General features: G+C 37.1%; 1 protein-coding gene across 1 annotated transcript in view; it reads left to right on the plus strand.

Annotated features, from left to right (window-relative positions):
* The window catches only part of LOC308652314 (phospholipid-transporting ATPase ABCA3-like), a gene marked incomplete at both ends in the record, with an annotated part of 148,403 nt that extends 127,629 nt beyond the window's left edge, over window positions 1-20,774 (plus strand). Inside the window, 4 exons of the mRNA XM_081300061.1 lie at window positions 812-982; window positions 1,396-1,595; window positions 20,172-20,245; window positions 20,634-20,774. Of these exons, the coding sequence (XP_081156187.1) occupies window positions 812-982; window positions 1,396-1,595; window positions 20,172-20,245; window positions 20,634-20,774 (586 nt within the window). The remainder of the gene's footprint in view (window positions 1-811; window positions 983-1,395; window positions 1,596-20,171; window positions 20,246-20,633) is intronic.
* Between the last annotated feature and the right edge of the window lie 1,963 nt (window positions 20,775-22,737).

Genomic DNA, 22,737 nt, shown 5'->3' on the forward strand with positions numbered 1-22,737 from the left:
ATCTGTCCATGGTTTTTTGTCTCCCCAAAATAAAAATATCTTACCAATAATGATGCTGAGACAAATTACAACAAATGTAATTTCAAATTGCAGTGAAGGGGCTGGTTTTGTGGCTCAGTGGTAGGATGCTTGCCTAGCACATGTGAGGCACTGGGTTCAATTCTCAGCCCACATAAAAATAAATAAAATAAAGATCTCATGTCCATCTACAACTAAAATTACTTTTAAAAAAATACACACAGGGGCTGGAGTTGTGACTCAGTGGCAGAGTGCTTACCTAGCATCCATGAGTTCAATCCCCAGCACCACATAAAAAATAAATAAATAAAGGTATTGTGTCCATTATAACTAAAAATTTTAAAGATACACACATAAGAATATTCAACTTTTTGTATGGATTTATATTTCTTATGTAAATGAGGTTCATTTACAATTTTGATTCCCAATTTAAAAAGCCAGTTATGCCACAAATAAAATGATGAATATTGTACTATCTGAATTTTAAACTGCACTAATAAAATAAACTAGCCAAGGTCCTGGAGCATTTTTCTTATTTAAAAATTTTTTTTTAAATTGTGAACCCTTTTGCAAACTTACTGTTGATACAATGGACAATAACTGAACATATTTTTCAAAAAAAATGCACACATATATTCACACACAAACATACACTTGGACTTGAGCCTGATGCTTTGTTGGTCTTATTAAATCAGTGTTCTAGATGTATAATCTGTCCTAGGAGTTACTGACATGAATGCCCTTATATTTTTCCTTCTCTTCCATATGTCCATCACCTTCTTTGACCATGAAGTGAAGGAAACAAACGTAGGCTGAGCACTGCTATTGCCCTAATGGGAAAGTCCTCAGTTGTCTTACTGGATGAGCCATCCACTGGCATGGACCCAGTAACACGACACCTGCTCTGGGACACAGTTACATGGATCTGTAAAACTGGTAAAGCTATCATCATAACTTCTCACAGGTATGAACCATTTGGAGCCTTGGTTGGAACTTTAAAAAGGTTGCATTGTGCATAAGATGGAATTAGTTTGAGCCAGGACTGGTGAGTTAGTGGACTTATCTAAGCATATGAACTATAGGGGAGGGACTACTGGGTAGTGGCTGAGTGTGCTGAAGAGTTCAGCCAAGAAGACTCAGTAGAGTCTGGAAAGAAGAAGTAAAGGAAAACAGAAGTTAGGAAGCTGTTCCTATTGTGGATTTATCCATCAACTACTTTGTTTTTTAAATTATCCTCTTCCAAATATGACCTTAGGGGGGTGATCATCTGCAGAACCAAAGCTTCTAATTCCAAGCCTTCCAAGCCTGTGTCTGTTTGAAATATAGAATTTGTCCCCTGCAAGGGATTTCTTCATCCATATCCCTTTGTCGTCCTAGCATGGAAGAATGTGAGGCCCTCTGTTCTAGACTGGCCATAATGGTAAAGGGGATGTTCGTATGCCTAGGCAGCCCTCGGCACGTCAGAAATAAGTTTGGAAATATACACACTCTAACAGCAAAAATTAATATTTCTAAGGATGAAGATAAAGTTAAAGAGTTTAAAAAATTCGTTGAGAAAACTTTCCCAGGTAATCTATGTAGTTCTAATCTATGATGATTGTGTTAAGTCTTTATTTGTTTTTCTGTTACATGTCCTCAATAATTATTGTTGTCACTGTGTTATTGATATTTATTGAGCATTTACATTAAGCTTCTTTTGAATGATTTTTTCTTATCCCTGATTGTAGTAAGAAGTTTTCACAAAACATTAGGGACTTGTACCCCAATTTTTGATGGAATCAATCAGTAAGCTGAAACTGTTCATATGTATTAGAGTTAAATCATCTAAAGATAGGTCTGTATTATGTATCCATGATTATTCATTCAGGTTTCCCTCTGTGTTAGGTGCTTTTCATGACTGTGACAAAATACCTGCAATAAACAACTTATAAGGAAGAAAGATTTATATTTATATTTATTCTGTTAGACATAGGGTCTCTGGTTTAATTTCTTAGTTCTTGATTCACTTTGAGTTGAGCTTTGTGCATATTGCTCTCAATAGGGGTTTAATTTAATTTTGTTGCATATGGATTTCCAGTTTTCCCAGCACCATTTGTTGAAGAGGCTATCTTTTCTTCCATGTGTGTTTCTGGTGCCTTTGTTTAATAAAAGATAACTGTAATTATTTGTGTTAGGGTTAGTTTTTAGAGGGAATGATTTCATTTTTCCTCCATTTAAAATGATGTTGGCCTGGGGCTTAGCACAGATAGGTTTTATGATGTTGAGATATGTTCCTGCCCTTCCTAGTTTTTCTAGTGTTTTGAACATGAATTGGTGCTGTATTTTGTCAAATACTTTTTATGCATCTTTTGAGATGATCATATGATTTTTTAAGTCTATGATGTGATGAATTACATTTATTAATTTCTCTATGTTGAACCAAACTTGCATCACTGAGATGAACCACACTGTATCATGGTATACTATGTTTTTGATGTGTTTTTCTATTTGATTTGCCAGAATTTTTGTATCTATGTTAGTTAGAGATATTGGATCTGAAGTTTTCTTTCTTTGATGTGTCATTGTCTGGTTTGGAATCAGGGTGATATTGAACTCATAAAATGAATTTGGAAGTGCTCCCTCTTTTTCTATTTCATGAAATAATTTGAGGAGTATTGGTATGAGTACTTATTTGAAGGTCTTGTAGAACTCGGCTATGTATCCATCTGGTCCTGGGCTTTTCTTGGTTGGTAGGCTTCTTATGGTGTCTTCTATTTCATCATTTGAAATTGATTTGTTTAACTTGTATATATCATCCTGATTCAGTTTGGGTGAATCATATGACTCTAGAAATTTGTCCATGCTTTTGATTTTTTTCTATCTTATTGGTGTACAAGTTTTCAAAATAATTTCTAGTTATCTTCTGTATTTCTGTAGTATCTGTTGTGACATTTCCTTTTTCATCACAGATGTTAGTAATTTGAGTTTTATCTCTCCTTTGTTGTCATGGTTAAGGGTTTATTCATTTTATTTAGTTTTTCAAAGAACCAACTTTTTGTTCTGTCAATTTTTTCAATTGTTTCTTTTGTTTCAATCTCATTGATTTCAGCTCTGTTTTTAATTATTTCCTATCTTCAACTGCTTTGGTGTTGATTTGTTCTTCTTTTTCTAGGGCTTTGAGATGTACTGTTAGGCATTTATTTGTTGACTTTTACTTCTTTTAAGGAATGAACTCCATCCAATGAACTTTCCTCTTAGTACTGCCTTCATAGTGTCCTAGAGATTTTTATATGTTATATCAGTGTTCTCATTTACTTCTAAGAATTTTTTAATCTACTCCTTGATGACTTTTGCTACCGTTGTTCATTCAGTAGCATATTTTTTAGTCTCCAGGTGTTGGAGTAGTTTTTATTTTTTATTTTATCATTGATTTCTAATTTTATTCCATTATGATCTAATAAAATTCAGGGGAGTATCTCTACTTTTTTGTATTTGCTAAGAGTTGCTTGTGGCATAATATATGGTCTATTTTAGAGAAGGATCCATGTGGCTGAGAAGAAAGTGTATTCACTCAATGAAGGTTGAAATATTCTATATTTGTCAGTTAAGTCTAAGTTACTGATTGTATTATTGAGTTCTATAGGTTTTTGGGGGGGCTTTTGTTTGGAATATCTATCCAATGGTGAAGGAGGCGTGTCATCCAAAATTATTGTGTTGTGGTCAGTTTGACTCTTGAACTTGAGAAGAATTTGTTTGATGAAATAGACGCTCCATTGTTTGGGGCATATATATTTATAATTGTTATGTCTTGTTAGTGTGTGGTTCCCTTGAGCAGTATGAAATGTTCTTCTTTATGCCTTCTGATCAACTTTAGCTTGTAGTCTACTTTATTTGATATAAGGATGGAAACCCCTGCTTGTTTCCACAGTCCATGTGAGTGGTATGATTTTTCCCAACCCTTCACCTTCAGTCTGTGGATATCTTTTCCTATGATATGAGTCTCTTGGAGGCAGTATATTGTTGGGTCTTTTTTGTTGTTGTTGTTTGTTTGATCCAATCTGCTAGCCTATGTCTTTTGATTTGTGAGTTTAGGCCATTAACATTCAAGGTTATTATTGAGACATGATTTGTATTCCCAGCCATTTTTGGTATTTAAAGTTTCTTAGTTTCTCCTCTGATTAGATTTTTCTTTAGTGTAATACCACCCTCTGCTGATTTTCATTGTTATTTTTCATTTCCTCTTCTTGGAATATTTTGCTGAGGATGTTCTGTAGTGCAGGTTTTCTAGCTGTAAGTTCCTTTAAATTTGTTAATCATGGAAGGTTCTTATTTCATCATCAAATTTAAATAGATTTCTTCTCCCCTACCTCCCTTGTTGTGGGTTAGCATCCACAAATAAGAAAATTTGGCCTTTGCATTTTGGGGATTGGCCTATTTCTCTTAGCATGATATTCTCCAGTTCCATCCATTTACCAGCAAATGCCATAGTTTCATTCTTTGTTATTACTGACAAATATTCCATCATATATATATATATATATATATATATATATATATATATATACACACACACACACACACACACACACACACACACACACACACACCACATTTTCTTTATTCATTAATCCACTGAAGGACACCTAAGTTGTTTCCATAGCTTGTGAATTGAGAGGCTATAAAAATAAAAATTGAGCTGCTGTTTTGAATTATGGCTGTGTCACTCTAGTATGCTGATTTTTTAAGTATAGATCAAGGAGTGGGTCAAATGGGGGTTCCATTCCAAGTTTTCCAAGTTATCTCCAGAATGCTTTCCAGAGTGGTCATATCAATTTGCAGTCCTACCAACAATGTATGAGAGTACCTTCCTCCTCACATCCTCACCAACACTTATTGTTACTTGTATTTTTTTAATATTTATTTTTTAATTGTAGTTGTTCACAATACCTTTATTCATTTATTTTTATATGGTGCTAAGGATCAAACCCAGGGCCTCACATGTGCTAGGCATACACTCTACCGCTGAGCCACAACCCCAGCCTTTACTTGTATTCTTTATAACTGCCATTCTGACTAGAGTGAAATGGAAACTCAGTGTAGTTTTAATTTGCATTTCTCTAATTGCTAGAGATAGTGAACATTTTTTCATATATTTTTGATCATTTGTATTTCTTCTGTGAAGTGTTTGTTCAGTTCCTTTGCCCATTTATTGATTGGGTTATTTATTTTTCTGGTGTTAAGTTTTGTGAGTTCTTTGTATATCCTGGAGATTAATGCCTTATCTGAGGTACAGGTGGTAAAGATTTTTTCTCCCAATCTGTAGGATCTTTGTTCATGTTCTTGATTGTTTCTTTTGTTGTTAAAAAAAACTTTTCAGTTTGGAGGCCGGGGTTGTGGCTCAGTGATAGAGTGCTCGCCTAGCACAAGCAAGGCCCTGGGTTCCATCATCTGCACCACATATAAATAAAATAAAGCTATTATGACCAAGTACAACTAAAAAAATTTTTTTTTAACTTTTCAGTTTGATACCATCTCATTAATCGCTTCTTGATTTTACTTCTTCTGCTTTAGCAGTCTTGTTGGAAGTTGGTTTTCAAGTCTACATGTTGGAATGTTGGGCCTACTTTTTCTTCTAGTAAGTGTGGATCTCTGGTCTAATGCCTAGGTCCGTTATCCTTGAGTTTTGTGCAGGGTGAGATATAAGGGTTCAATTTCATTCTATTACCTATGGATTTCCAGTTTTCCCAGCATCATTTGTTGAAGAGGCTATCTTTTCTCCAATGTGTGTGTATGGTTCCTTTGTCCAGGATGAGATAACTGTTTTTTGTGGGTGTGTCTCTGTATTCTATTCTGTTCCATTGATCTTTATGTCTGTTTTGGTACCAATACCATGCTGTTTTTGTACTATAACTTTATGGTATAATTTAAGGTCCGGTATCATGATTCCTCCTGCATCACTTTTCTCCCTAAGAATTGCTTCAGCTATTCTGGGCCTCTTTTTCTAGGGTGTGGGGTGAGGGACCGAAGATTGAATGCAGGCACTCGACCACTGAGCCACATCCCTAGAACTATATTTTATTTAGAGACAGGGTCCCACTGAGTTGCTTAGCACCTCACTTTTGCTGAGGCTATCTGTGAACTCATGATCTTCTTGTCTCAGCCTCCCAAGCCACTGGGATTACTGGTATGTGCCACTGTGCCCAGCCTGAGCCTCTTATATTTCCAAATGTATTTTATGATTGCTTTTTCTATTTCTGTGAAGAATGTCATTGGGATCTTAATAGTAATTGCATTAAATCTATATTGGAAGGAGCAATTTTTATACAGAAAAATTAACTAAAAATTATCAGTAAACAGAAAAGTATTCAATATCATCAATCATTTAGTAGATTGAAATTAAAAATTGCAATGAAATACAAAGATACATCCAACAGAATGGCTAAAATTTAAAAGATCAACCATACCATATGGAATGGGTAAATGGAGCACTCATATATGGCAGGATGGAATGTAAATTACTTGCAATTTTTTAGTGATATCTAATAATATGGAAGATATTCAAATGTCTGCCCCATCTATTTCACTTCCAGGAAAATAATGCCTTATAAGCACCAAGAGGTAGGTAGAGAATGTTCAAAACAAAACTATTATGTAATACCCCTAACCGGAAATCTGTATTTAACTGTTGCTGCATAAAATTTACCAAAAAAGTAAAATAACAATAAACACTTATTATTCTATGAGTGGTTCCAGTTCAGGGTCTCACATGAGATTGGCTGTGTGTCAGTCGTTCCACATCTCACTGGATCTGGAAGATCTACTTAAAAAGTGTTTTATTCATATGGCTATTAACAGCATTGTGGTTTGGATCTGGAATGTCCCCCAAACACTCATGTGTTGAAGCTTTAGTCCCCAGTTGTGGGGCTTTAGGGAAGTAATTGGATGAGAGCTCTGACCTCACGTGTGGAATTATCCATTGGATAAATTAAGATAGGTGGGGCATAGTAGAAGGAAGTAGGTAGGTCACTGGGGTCATGCTCTCAGGGAGAGCATGTGTGTGTCCCTGACACACACACATCTCTCTCTCTCTCTCTCTCTCTCTCTCTCTCTCTCTCTCTCTCTCTCTCTCTCTCTCTCTCTCTCCACTCCCCCCTCCATTTCCTCTCCTCCCCTCCATTTCCTCTCCCCCTTCCTGGCTATCTAAACTAAGCAGCTTTCCTTTGCCATTCCTCCTTTTTTTTCTTTTTTTTTTATTGGTTGTTCACAACATTACAAAGCTCTTGACATATCATATTTCATACATTAGAATCAAGTGGGTTATGAACTCCCATTTTTACCCCAAATACAGATTGCAGAATCACATCGGTTACACATCCACATTTTTACATACTGCCATATTAGTGACTGTTGTATTCTGCTTCCTTTCCTATCCTCTACTATCCCCCCTCCCCTCCCATCTTCTCTCTCTACCCCACCTACTGTAATTCATTTCCCTCCTTGTTTATTATCCCATTCCCCTCACAACCTCTTATATGTAATTTTGAATAACAATGAAGGTCTCCCTCCATTTCCATGCAATTTCCCTTTTTTCTCCCTTTCCCTCCCACCTCATGTCTCTGTTTAATGTTAATCTTTTCTTCCTGCTCTTCCTCCCTACTGTTCTTAGTTGCTCTCATTATATCAAGGAAGACATTTGGTATTTGTTTTTTAGGGACTGGCTAGCTTCACTAAGCATAATCTGCTCTAATGCCATCCATTTCCCTGCAAATTCCATGATTTTGTCATTTTTTAGTGCTGCGTAATACTCCATGGTGTATAAATGCCACATTTTTTTACCCATTCATCTATTGAAGGGCATCTGGGTTGATTCCACAGTGCTGCTATGAACATCAATGTGGCAGTATCCCTGTAGTGCGCTCTTTTAAGGTCTTCAGGGAATAGTCCGAGAAGGGCAATAGCAGGGTCAAATGGTGGTTCCATTCCCAGCTTTCCCAGGAATCTCCATAATGCTTTCCAAATTGGCTGCACCAATTTGCAGTCCCACCAGCAATGTACAAGAGTACCCTTTTCGCCACATCCTTGCCAACACTTATTGTTGTTTGACTTCATAATGGCTGCCAATCTTACTGGGGTGAGGTGGTATCTTAGGGTGGTTTTGATTTGCATTTCCTTGACTGCTAGAGATGGTGAGCATTTTTTCATATACTTGTTGATTGATTGTATGTCCTCCTCTGTGAAGTGTTTGTTCATGTCCTTGGCCCATTTGTTGATTGGGTTATTTGTTTTCTTATTGTCTAATTTTTTGAGTTCTTTGTATACTCTGGATAATAGGGCTCTATCTGAAGTGTGAGGAGTAAAAATTTGTTCCCATGATGTAGGCTCCCTATTTACCTCTCTTATTGTTTCTCTTGCTGAGAAAAAACTTTTCAGTTTAAGGAAGTCCCATTTGTTGATTCTTGTTATTAACTCTTGTGCTATGGGTGTCCTATTAAGGAATTTGGAGCCCGACCCCACAATATGTAGATGGGAGCCAACTTTTTCTTCTATCAGACGCAGAGTCTCTGATTTGATATCTAGCTCCTTGATCCACTTTGAGTTTACTTTTGTGCATGGCGAGAGGAGGGCATTCAGTTTCATTTTGTTGCATATGGATTTCCAGTTTTCCCAACACCATTTGTTGAAGATGCTATCCTTCCTCCATTGCATGCTTTTAGCTCCTTTATCGAATATAAGATAGTTTTAGCTTTGTGGATTAGTCTCTGTGTCCTCTATTCTATACCATTGGTCCACCCGCCTGTTTTGGTACCAGTACCATGCTGTTTTTGTTAGTATTGCTCTGTAATATAGTTTGAAATCTGGTATCGCTATACCACCTGATTCACACTTCCTGCTTAGAATTGTTTTTGCTATTCTGGGTCTTTTATTTTTCCATATGAATTTCATGATTGCTTTATCTATTTCTACAAGAAATGCCATTGGGATTTTGATTGGCATTGCATTAAACCTATAGAGAACTTTTGGTACTATCGCCATTTTGATAATATTAGTTCTGCCTATCCATGAACAGGGTATATTTTTCCATCTTCTAAGATCTTCTATTTCTCTCTTTAGGGTTCTATAGTTTTCATTGTATAAGTCTTTCACCTCTTTTGTTAGGTTGATTCCCAAGTATTTTATTTTTTTTTGAGGATATTGTGAATGGAGTGTTTTTCCTCATTTCCGTTTCAGAAGTTTTGTCGCTGATATACAGAAATGCCTTTGATTTATGTGTGTTGATTTTATATCCTGCCACTTTGATGAATTCATTTATTAGTTCTAGTAGTTTTTTTGTAGACCCTTTTGGGTCTTCTAGGTATAGAATCATGTCATCTGCAAATAGTGATAATTTAAGTTCTTCTTTTCCTATTTTTATGCCTTTAATTTCTTTCGTCTGTCTAATTGCTCTGGCCAGTGTTTCGAGAACTATATTGAATAGAAGTGGTGAGAGAGGGCATCCCTGTATTGTTCCAGATTTTAGAGGGAATGCCTTCAATTTTTCTCCATTCAGAATGACGCTAGCCTGAGGCTTAGCATAGATAGCTTTTACATGTCGAGGTAAGTTCCTGTTATCCCTAGTTTTTCTAATGTTTTGAACATAAAGGGATGCTGTACTTTGTCAAAACCTTTTTCTGCGTCTATCGAATTGATCATATGGTTCTTATCTTTAAGTCTATTGATGTGGTGAATAACATTTATTGATTTTTGTATATTGAACCATCCTTGCATCCCAGGGATGAATCCTACTTGATCATGGTGCACAATTTTTTTGATGTGCCTTTGTATCCGATTCGCCAGAATTTTATTGAGGATTTTTGCATCTAGGTTCATCAGAGATATTGGTCTGTAGTTTTCTTTCTTTGAGGTGTCTTTGTCTGGTTTCGGAATCAGGGTGATGTTGGCCTCATAGAATGAATTTGGCAGAGCTCCCTCTTTTTCTATTTCCTGAAATAACTTGAAAAGCATTGGTATTAATTCTTCTTTAAAGGTTTTGTAAAACTCCGCTGTGTACCCATCTGGTCCTGGGCCTTTCTTGGTTGGTAGTCTTTTGATTGCTTCTTCTATTTCATCCATTGATATTGGTCTGTTTAAATTGTGTGTATCCTCCTGACTTAGTCTGGGCAAATCATATGACCTAAGAAATTTATCAATGTCTTCACTATCTTCTATTTTATTGGCATATAGGTTTTCAAAATAATTTCTGATTGTCTTCTGTATTTCTGTAGCATCTGTTGTGATATTGCCTTTTTCATCCCGTATGTTAGTAATTTGAGTTCTCTCTCTTCGTTAGCATGGCTAAGGGTCTATTGATCTTATTTATTTTTTCAAAGAACCAACTTTTAGTTTTGTTAATTTTTTCAATAGTTTCTTTTGTTTCAATTTTGTTGATTTCTGCTCTGATTTTAATTATTTCTTGCCTTCTGCTACATTTGCTGTTGTTTTGCTCTTCCTTTTCTAGGGCTTTGAGTTGGAGTGTGAGCTCATTTATTTGTTGGTTTCTTCTTTTTTTGAGGAATGACCACCAGGCGATGAACTTTCCTCTTAAAACTGCTTTCATTGTGTCCCATAGATTCCGATATGTTGTGTCTGTATTTTCGTTTATCTCTAAGAATTTTTTTATTTCCTCCTTTATGTCTTCTGTAACCCATTGATCATTCAGTAACATATTGTTCATTTTCCATGTGATGTAGGATTTTTCCTTCCTTCTTTTATCATTGATTTCCAGTTTCATTCCATTATGATCAGATAAAATGCATGGTATTATCCCCACCCCTTTATATTTACTGAGGGTTGCCCTATGGCATAATATATGGTCTATTTTTGAGAAGGATCCATGTGCTGCTGAGAAGAAAGTATATCCATTTGATGATGGTTGATATATTCTATATAAGTCAGTTAAGTCTAGGTTATTGATTGTGGTATTGAGTTCTATAGTTTCTTTATTTAACTTTTGTTTGGAGGATCTGTCCAATGGTGAGAGAGGTGTGTTGAAGTCTCCCATAATTATTGTGTTGTGGTCTATTTGATTCTTGAATTTGAGGAGAATTTGTTTTGTGAATGTCGCAGCACCATTGTTTGGGAGCTCTTCCAAATTCATTCTATGAGGCCAACATCACCCTGATCCCGAAACCAGACAAAGATACCTCAAAGAAAGAAAACTACAGACCAATATCTCTAATGAACCTAGATGCAAAAATCCTCAATAAAATTCTGGCGAATCGAATACAAAAACACATCAAAAAAATAGTGCACCATGATCAAGTAGGATTCATCCCTGGGATGCAAGGATGGTTCAACATACGGAAATCAATAAATGTTATTCACCACATCAATAGACTTAAAGATAAGAACCATATGATCATCTCGATAGATGCAGAGAAAGCATTTGACAAAGTACAGCATGCCTTTATGTTCAAAACATTAGAAAAACTAGGGATAACAGGAACTTACCTTGACATTATAAAAGCTATCTATGCTAAGCCTCAGGCTAGCATCATTCTGAATGGACAAAAGTTGAAGGCATTCCCTCTAAAATCCGGAATAAGACAGGGATGCCCTCTATCTCCACTTCTATTCAATATAGTTCTCGAAACACTGGCCAGAGCAATTAGACAGACGAAAGAAATTAAAGGCATAAAAATTGGAAAAGAAGAACTTAAATTATCACTGTTTGCAGATGACATGATTCTATACCTAGAAGACCCAAAAGGGTCTACAAAGAAACTACTAGAACTAATAAATGAATTCAGCAAAGTGGCAGGATATAAAATTAACACGCATAAATCAAAGGCATTTCTGTATATCAGCAACAAAACTTCTGAAATGGAAATGAGGAAAAACACTCCATTCACAATATCCTCAAAATAAGATACTTGGGAATCAACCTAACAAAAGAGGCGAAAGATTTATACAATGAAAACTACAGAACCCTAAAGAGAGAAGTAGAAGAAGATCTTAGAAGATGGAAAAATATACCCTGTTCATGGATAGGCAGAACTAACATCATCAAAATGGCGATATTACCAAAAGTTCTCTATAGATTTAATGCAATGCCAATCAAAATCCCAACGGCATTTCTTGTAGAAATAGATAAAGCAATCATGAAATTCATATGGAAAAATAAAAGACCCAGAATAGCAAAAGCAATTCTAAGCAGAAAGAGTGAATCAGGCGGTATAGCAATACCAGATTTCAAACTATATTACAGAGCAATAGTGACAAAAACAGCATGGTACTGGTACCAAAACAGGCGGGTGGACCAATGGTATAAAATAGAGGACACAGAGACTAACCCACAAAGGTACAACTATCTTATATTTGATAAAGGGGCTATAAGCATGCAATGGAGGAAGGATAGCATCTTTAACAAATGGTGTTGGGAAAACTGGAAATCCATATGCAACAAAATGAAACTGAATCCCTTTCTCTCGCCATGCACAAAAGTTAACTCAAAATGGATCAAGGAGCTTGATATCAAATCAGAAACTCTGCGTCTGATAGAAGATAAAGTTGGCTCCGATCTACAGATTGTGGGGTCGGGCTCCAAATTCCTTAATAGGACACCCATAGCACAAGAGTTAACAACTAGAATCAACAAATGGGACTTAATTAAACTTAAAAGTTTTTTTTCAGCAAAAGAAACAATAAGAGAGGTAAATAGGGAGCCTACATCCTGGGAACTAATTTTTACGCCTCACACTTCAGATAGAGCCCTAATATCCAGAGTATACAAAGAACTCAAAAAATTAGACAATAAGATAACAAATAACCCAATCAACAAATGGGCCAAGGACCTGAACAGACACTTCTCAGAGGAGGATATACAATCAATCAACAAGTACATGAAAAAATGCTCTCCATCTCTAGCAGTCAGAGAAATGCAAATCAAAACCACCCTAAGATACCATCTCACTCCAGTAAGATTGGCAGCCACTATGAATTCAAACAACAACAAGTGCTGGCGAGGATGTGGAGAAAAGGGTACACTTGTACATTGCTGGTGGGACTGCAAATTGGTGCGGCCAATTTGGAAAGCAGTTTGGAGATTCCTGGGAAAGCTGGGAATGGAACCACCATTTGACCCTGCTATTGCCCTTCTCGGACTATTCCCTGAAGACCTTAAAAGAGCATGCTACAGGGACACTGCCACATCGATGTTCATAGCAGCACAATTCACAATAGCTAGACTGTGGAACCAACCCAGATGCCCTTCAATAGATGAATGGATAAAAAAAATGTGGCATCTATACACAATGGAGTACTATGCAGCAATAAAAAATGACAAAATCATAGAATTTGCAGGGAAATGGATGGCATTAGAGCAGATTATGCTTAGTGAAGCTAGCCAAACCCTAAAAAACAGATACCAAATGTCTTCTTTGATATAATGAGAGCAAGTATGAACAGAGCAGGGAGGAAGAGTAGGAAGAAAAGAGTAACATTAAACAGAGACTTGAGATGGGAGGGAAAGGGAGAGAAAAGGGAAATTGCATGGAAATGAAGGGAGACACTCATTGCTAAACAAAATTACATATAAGAGGTTGTGAGGGGAATGGGAAAATAAACAAAGAGAGAAATGAATTACAGTAGATGGGGTAGAGAGAGAAGATGGGAGGGGAGGGGAGGGGGGATAGTAGGGGATAGGAAAGGTAGCAGAATACAACAATTACTATTAGTGCATTATGTAAAATTGTGGATGTGTAACTGACGTGATTCTGCAATCTGCATTTGGGGTAAAATTGGGAGTTCATAACCCATGTCAATCTAATGTATGAAATATAATATGTCAAGAGCTTTGTAATGTTGTGAACAACCAATAAAAAAAATGTAAAAAAAAATGTTCTGTGAATTAAAAGATGATAAAAGAGAACAAATACAGGCAGCAAAAGATCATTTCAATAAAAAGCTATGTAAGCAAACACAGGAAGCAAAAGTTTATTAGATTTTGATATGTTGTATAATCACTACTCTCATATAGAGGTTCTAAAAAAACAGAGATCCTTGAAATGAAAGAAACAATAAACCAGATTTAAAGCTCCATAGAAAGCATCACCAACAGATGAGATCACTTGTAAGATGAGACCTTAGACAATGAAGACAAAATATATAATCTTGAGAAGAATGTTGACCACGTAGTAAAGATGGTAAGAAACTATGAGCAAAACATTCAAGAATTATAGAATAACATAAAAAGACCAAATTTAAGAATTATTGGGATAGAGGAAGGCATAGAGTTCCAAAGCAAAGGAACGAACAATCTATTCAATGAAATAATATCAGAAAACTTTCCAAACATGAAGAATGAATTGGAAAATCAAATACAAGAGGCTTACAGAACACCAAATGTACAAAATCACAACAGATCTACGCCAAGTCGCATCATAATGAAAATTCCTAGCATCCAGAATAAGGAGACAATTTTAAAAGCCACAAGAAAAAATGATCAGATTACATACAGGTGGAAACCAATTAGGAAAACGGCAGATTTTTCAACACAGACTCTGAAAGCTAGAAGATCCTGGAACAACATAGATCAAGCTCTGAAAGAAAATGGATGCCAACCAAGAATCTTATATCCAGCAAAACTAAGCTTTAGATTTGATTATGAAATAAAAACCTTCTATGATAAAGGTTTATCAAAGAATTTGAAGCTATAGGGCCTGCACTGCAGAACATTCTCAGCAAATTATTCTGTGAGGAGGAAACGAAAAACAACAATGAAAATCAGCAAATGCAAGTATTGCACTAAAGGAAATACTAATCAAAGGAGAAACCAAGTCAAGATAAATACCAAAAACAGACAAATATGATTGAGAATACATATCATGTCTCAATTATAATTTTTTAATGGCCTAAACTCACCAATCAAAAGACATAGACTAGAGATTGGGGGGAAAAAAGACCCAACAATATGCTGCCTTCAAGAGACTCACCTCATAGGAAAAGACATCCACAGACTGAAGGTGAAAGGTTGGGGAAAAAAACATACCATTCACATGGACTGTGGAAACAAGCAGGGGTTTTCATCTTCATATCAAATAAAGAAGACCACGTTCATTAAAAAAAAACTTTTCTAAAGTTCAACAGTCAAATAGACCATAAGACAATATTTCTGGGTAACTTTAACACACCTCTTTCACCAATGGATATATCTTCCAAGCAAAAGCAAAAAAAAAAAAAAAGCTGTAGAACTCAATAATACAATCAATAACTTAACTGACATACACAGAATATTTTATCCATCAATGAGTGTATATCCACTTGATGATGGTTGATATATTCTATATATGTCAGTTAAGTCTAGGTTATTGATTGTGCTATTGAGGTCAATAGTTTCTTTGTTCAACTTTGGTTTGGAGGATCTGTCCAATGGTGAGAGAGGTGTGTTGAAGTCACCCATAATTATTGTGTTGTGGTCTATTTGATTCTTGAACTTGAGGAGAGTTTGTTTTATGAACATCGCAGCACCATTATTTGGTGCATAAATATTGATAATTGTTATGTCTTGTTGGTGAATGGTTCCTTTTAACAGTATATAATGTCCTTCCTTATCCCTTTTGATTAACTTAGTCTTGAAGTCGATTTTATTCGATATGAGAATGGCCCACCCCGCTTGCTTACAAGGACCATGTGCGTGGTATATTTTTTCCCAACCTTTCACCTTGAGCCTGTGTATATCTTTTCCAATCAGATGTGTCTCCTGGAGGCAGCATATTGTTGGATTTGTTTTTTTAATCCATGTTACAAACCTATGTCGCTTTATTGGAGAGTTTAAGCCATTAACGTTTAGAGTTACTATTGATATATGGTTTGTACTTCCTGCCATGTTTGATTATTTATCTTTTTTTTTCTAATTTAGTTTGTTTCTCCATGATTAGCTTTCCCCCCGTCCTCTGTCTTTACCGGGGCACTTCCCACTGATGGTTTTGGTTATTGTTTTTCATTTCTTCCTCGTGTAGTGTTTTGCTCAAGATGCTTTGCAATGCTGGTTTTCTGGCTACAAATTCTTTTAGCTTTTGTTTATCATGAAAGCTTTTTATTTCATTGTCGTATCTGAAGCTTTAATTTTGCTGGATACAGAATTCTTGGCTGGCATCCATTGTCTTTCAGTGTTTGAAATACGTTGTTCCAGGATCTTCTCGCTTTCAGCGTCTGTGATGAAAAATCTGTTCTTAACCTTATTGGTTTACCCCTAAATGTAATCTGTCTCCTTTCTCTTGTAGCTTTTAATATTTTCTCTTTGTTCTGTATATTGGATATCTTCATAACAATGTGTCTTGGCATTGGTCTACTGTGATTTTGTGTGCTCGGTGTCCTGTATGCATATATAATTTGTATATCTGTTTCCTTTTTTATTTCTGGAAAGTTTTCTGTAATTATTTCATTCAGCAGGTTACTCATTCCCTTGGTATGAATCTCTGTACCTTCCTCTATCCCGATGACTCTTAAGTTTGGTTTTTTTATGTTATCCCAAATCTCTTGGATGTTTTTCTTGTGATTTTTTACCATCCTATCTGAGTTGGCTAGACTCTTTTCAAGATGATATATTTTGTCTTCATTATCTGACGTTCTGGCTTCTACTTGCTCCACTCTGTTAGTGATACTCTCGATTGAGTTTTTAATTTGGTTTATCGTTTCCTTCATTTCTAGAAATATTGTTTGATTTTTTTTATAATCTCTATCTCCTGATAAAGATGCTTAACTTCTTCTTTTATCTGTTTATGTAATTCATTTTCAATGTGATCTTTCGCTGTTTGGATTTGCTGTCTTGTATCCTCTTTAAGGTTCCTTTCCATCTGTCTAAGGTATTCCTTGAGTTCTTTATATGGCCATTTTTCTGATGACTCTAGGTCCTCCTGAATATTTAGGCTGTCCTTCATTGTTTGTACTCCTTTTCTTCCTTGCATTTTTATGCTCATGTTACTTCTTGTTCTGTTTGACTGCTGAGTTACTGTTTACTTTTATAAATTTATTTGATGCTTGGGAGGAAAGATATTAGAATGGAAGGGAAGAAGTCACTAAAGAGAATGAGTGTAGGCACGTAGAATTCAAGGAAGGGGGAATAAGAAAATTGAAAAGAAATGAAAAGACAAAAGAAAAAAAAGTGAAAATAAAGAAAGAAAGAAAAAACGAAGAAACAAAAATTTAAAACCAAAAAAAAGTTATAATGATAATAAAAAAATGGAAATTAAAGTTTAAAAAATAATAGTAATAATAATAAAATAAAAAGAATTAAAAAATTGAAACCATTAATAAAAAGTTAAAGAACAACAACATCAACAACAAAAAAAATGAAAATAAAATAATAAAAAAATAATAATAATCATAAAAAATAATAATAATAATAATAAATGCAGTCATAGAGCTCGATTAACTTCTCTTCCAGTAGGTGGAGCTGTGCCCACTGGGCCAAGCTTCTTTTCTCGATAGGTGGAATCCAATCACTGTGCAGCAGCTCTTCCTCCCAGACTGTGCGGGTCTCCAATCCTGAGTGCCTAGGGCCTTCTCTTGTGTTTCCTCAAGCCAGGCCCCGCTCACCTGTGACACTCACCACAATACTGGCTACACGCCAGGTCTGCTGCTCCTGGGAGCCCTGTTTTCATGGATGCCTGGGCACACTCTCCCTGTTTGCCTCCCTCAGACCCTAAGTTTGTAGAGCTTGTGGCTGAGAACCCCCAGCGAATTTGTTTGCCCTCTGGTAGCAACTCCTCTGGTAGCTGGTGCAAGGGACCTCAGTTGTCAGCACTGGTGGGAGCGGTAGCCGGGAGTTCTGCGCCGCTAGTCCCGCGTCACACCTGATTCCCTCGGTCTGGCTACCGTGCTCGGTTGGCTTTTACCTCTGTGAGTTCAGGCAGGCTGACTAGTTATTTCAGCGGGATCGTCAGTGCTGAGTCCCGAGAAGCAGGTGAACCGGAGCTAGAATGTAGCCGATCTGGGCTCTGTGTGTTCTGAGAAAGCCAGACTATTCGCCCCGGATCCACTTCAGCTCTACATTGCCTAGTGGTCCTGAGCAAACAGCATTTTGACAGTTTACTTCTCCCTATGCCCGCGCAGCTGAAGGGGTTAGAGACTTGATCTCTCCGCGTCCGCCGCCATGTTGGATCACTTAGATTTTAAATTGTCACTCATCTTATCAGCTGTTCCATTTTACTCAGTGGGTTGGCGTCTCACTCGCGCGGTGAAGTGTCTGTTCTAAGGTGCTCTGCAGGAAGCGGCTGGCGGCGGCAGTGGCCCAGCTGCGGCAGTCGGGACGCCCGGGGAGGGGGTGCGGGCTGGGGGAGGGGAGTCAGCTCCGCGGGCCCGTGCAGGCCGGGTGACTGGGCACACGAGAGAGCGGGCAGGGCGGGGGGGTGGGAAGAAATTGAGGTCCAGATTTGGGGAGTGAGCGTGGGAGGATAGACGGCGGGGGAGAAGCAAAGCGGAAAGGCGGAGAGGAGAAGGAAAAGGGGCCGAGAGAGCTGGGCAGCTCGGGGACTGCAGCCTTACTGCTCACGCTGGAGTTGTGACGGACTCACTCCACCTTGGCTGGAGTCGTGACGGATTCACTCCACCTAGGCCCCTTACTTGACACGGTGCTTAGTCTTTGTCGACAGATCTCCTTTAATGATCTTTACTTTTTCTTTTAAGACTCAGCAACACACGCTGCGGGCGCGGCGGCGCGGAGCACGGAGCGGCTCACTCCCTTCCCACCGCCATCTTCGCCATTCCTCCTTTAAGTTGTTCTTTTCTGGTATTTTGGTCACAACAAGGAAAAGCTGACTAATACAGACTGTATCTTATCATGTGCACCTCTCTATAGGACTTCTTGAGTGTGCTCATATATGGTAGCTAGATTCCCATACATCAAATGGTCCTAAAGAAAGCAAGATGGAAAGTCTTTTATGAACTAGTCTAAGATACCATATCTGTTATTTCTGTGATAACCTGTTGTCTACACAGGTTAGTCCTATGCACTGTAGAAGAAAACTAGACAGGGTGTGACTATTGAGAGGCAAGGATTATTTGAAGCCATTACAGAGGCTGGATACCATACAACATGTCCATCCATCAACAGTAGTGGTGCTGTTATATACTGAAATATGAAGTAATGAAAATGAAGTTTAGCTGTAGAGGACAATATAGATGAGTGAGAAGAACCAGATAAAAAAATACATGCTGTACAATTCTGTTCATGTAAAGAACAGAGAAGTCAAAAATCAAACTATAGTATTTAGTGTTTCATACTTCAGCAATAATACTATAAAGAATATCAAAGAGACACTTACCATAAAAACCAGGAGAGCCATTGTCTTTAAGTAATACACTTTCTGGTAGAAACACATAGTTGACATCTAGAATGTTGGGTGTCAGTTACATTTGATTTTTTTGTGAATCACTAAGTTATATGCACATTTGATTTATTTCACAATAAAAAGGCTTAAATTTTTAAATTACTCATGGAGACTATGTGTGTTTTCATTACAAAATAATTACTATTGTAAATGACATAGAGATTATTTCTTTAAAATATTTTAATCTCAATATCCTTTGCAATAATCTCCAAGTACATGATAATAAATGTAATACATCTGTTAATAGGGAGTGGCTACAATATTGCTACCATGATTTCTAAAGCTGTAATATATAATTTCTGCAACAAATGCCTATAGATCTGTGTTTATATATATAAATTTTCTCTTTCCTTTAAAATGAATTTTGCCTACTTACGGAAATACTAGAGATAGTACACCTCTCCTACACACAGACACAAATAGAAGAAGAAACAACATCTAAATTCTACAAGCATAGTTTCAATATTACATTTTTAAAACAAAGTCCTATAGAACATTAGTCTCAGATTTTGCAAAATGACCATATGAACTATTAATAGTTTATACCTAAAATTTATTTTCCTGGCTTTTGCAATTTTAATAAACAATAGGCAATAAAAATATATTTCATAAGGAAGTAAATCTATTGAAATAGTTAACATGTTCATATATAAGACTAATAGGCTTTGAATTATGTATTTTTTGTATTAACTGCATAATCTGTATCCTTGAGTGTTGGAATGGAAATTACTTAAGGAATTTTTCAAAATTCTGCCAAATACTGGGTTTCTTTTCAAAACTCACCTGTCAAAATCTTTCCCTTCTTAGGTAATATCCAAAACCAGGAGTATCAAGGGATTATTGGCTACTTCATTCCAAGCAAAGAAATTTGCTGGGGAAAGGTGATTGTAGAAATTATACCCTTCTAACATTGTGTATTAATAGAGGACTAATAGAAAGCATTGAGTTATAAGCATATCAAAAGGGAATCTAACATCAGCAGAAGAGCAGAAACTTTTAAGTTAATTTTCAAAGGGTGCTATGTTTTTAATTTGTTCAGATTCTGGTCCTAAATTCTATTGTTATTCCATATCCATCAAGAGAATGGGGATGGAGAATTGTCTCCTTTCCTCTGTTTTTCAACCAGCTTTTCCTTCTACTTTCTGACTCCCCCTTTTGGTAGGTTTGTGTCCCTAAGCATAAACCTGGCAAGAACTGGGAAATGTAGTGTGGGGAAATGATTTATCTGAGAATATTGCAATGGTAACTCCATTTTTTTTTCTATTAAAGGTGTTTAGTATTCTGGAGAAAGCCAAAGTGCTATTCAATTTAGAAGACTATTCCATCAGTCAGATAACACTGGAACAAATCTTCTTGACCTTTGCTAATATTGATAAAAAGGAAAGTACTCAGTCAATAAACCTGACATGAGATTCCATTCCAGTGACCCTTTTTCTTAGACTGCTGCCTACAACATAATACATATTTATGCATTTTGCTTGTGTGCTCTCTCTCACTGTTTCATGCATGTACAAATTGAATCCCTAAGGAAGAAAGTATGTAGTCTGGAGATTAAGGCAAGCAGCCTATGGCAGAACTGTGAAGGAGGGCTGGGGATGTGGCTCAAGGGGTAGCGCGCTCGCCTGGCATGCGTGCGGCCCGGGTTCGATCCTCAGCACCACATACAAACAAAGATGTTGTGTCCGCCAAATACTAAAAAATAAATATTAAAAATTCTCTAAAAAAAATGTGAAGGATCTGAAATTTTACCCTACTTCCAACATAACAAGATAGTTTGTTGCAGTGTTATAGGTGCTGGCAGAACACATCAGTATCCTGGGTCAAAGTTAGAGAACATTTTCACTCACAGCAAATGCACTAGAGTATCATAAATTGTGCCAGTTCCTCAATCCCTAATTCTCACACAGTAGCATAAAGAGAGTGAAGTGATGCCTGTTGTATTGCAGGAGAGGAATCAAGCTTATGGAACTCAAATTTTTGATAATGATCAGTAAGTAAACACACCTGACCTTTGCTCTGGAAGAAAACATTGTCATTATAGTGAACATTAGGTAAACTTTCCCTCTGGTCCAGAAGGAAATGCTGTCTCTCTTCAAAGACCATGTGATGGGATATGGGGAGGTTCAAGATGGCAGATTAGAGGAAGGCTACATTTCCAGTTGCTCTGTGGCTCAGGATTCAAGCAGCTGGAGTGATGCTTCTTAATGAAGTAAGAAAAAGAGGAATTTTACTAAAATTCAATACTGGACAGTCAGAATATCTTAGAGACTCAGAAATGTGGGTGCCTTGGACAAAGAACATTGGAGCCAAGCAGGTTACAGCAGTGGCACTGGTTCAGCACAGAGGGGAGGGATAACACTGTCAAAGAAAGACAATGGGAAGATTTGACGTGGGGGGAAAAAAAACACTGTACATTAGAAAAGCAGCCTCCACTTAGCTGATAAAGAGGCTGCACAGCAAACTGGTGTTTGAAAAGTATCCTGTATTTTCAACTTGCAAACAGAGAGCCTAGGTGGGAGTCAGCTTGAGGAAGTCATGCTGTAGCTTGCTGTGGTGGAACCCAAGAAATTATAGCAAACACTGCCATATTGTCCCAGCAAGACCCTGGCATAGCCTAGGGTATACCTAGCAGAACGTGTGTGAAACATACACAAAGAAGATTGTACCCAGGGAGATTAAAGTCAAAAAAATGAAGGGGAGCCTATGATATCTTTCTCTTTGAGTATGACACCTCACATGACCAGATAAAGAGGGCTGGGAATCTCAATAGTCTGGTGTGAATACACCCAGGGAGATTAAATCTGAGAAGGATATGTTCATAGACAGTAGTATGGAAGATTGCTTCCCCCACCCCACCAGTAGAATTCTTGTGAGGCTCGGGAGATCTAGACTCCAGAAGAGACTGGCATCTACCTGGCCGTAGGCATGTGTTGATCTAATTTCTCCAGAGTACATAACACCCAACTATGCCCCTAAGGCCTGATTAGACCTAAGCTCCAGCATCCAGAACTCCCCTCATAGAACAATGAAACCGCCCCACCCTGGGTGTGCATCTATCTGGACTGTACAAAACACCACTTGACAGTATTTCCCACTCCATCTTATACTGGTGAGAGTGGATGCTTAGAGTTATTTTAGCCAGCTTCTAACTGGCAGCATAAAAAGAGAAGGGATTCACAAAACTCAAAAATGGATCAAGGACTAAGGAATAAAACCAGAGATTCTGTGTCTAAAAGAAGAAAAAGTAGGCCCTAATCTCCATCATGTGGGATTAGGCCCCAACTTCCTTAATAAGACTTCTTTGGTGCAAGAATTAAAATCAAGAATCAATAAATGGGATGGACTCAAGCTAAAAAGTTTCTTCTCAGCAAAA

The sequence above is a fragment of the Spermophilus citellus genome (assembly GCF_964194105.1).
Source record: "Spermophilus citellus genome assembly, chromosome: 6".
Classification (NCBI taxonomy): domain Eukaryota; kingdom Metazoa; phylum Chordata; class Mammalia; order Rodentia; family Sciuridae; genus Spermophilus; species Spermophilus citellus.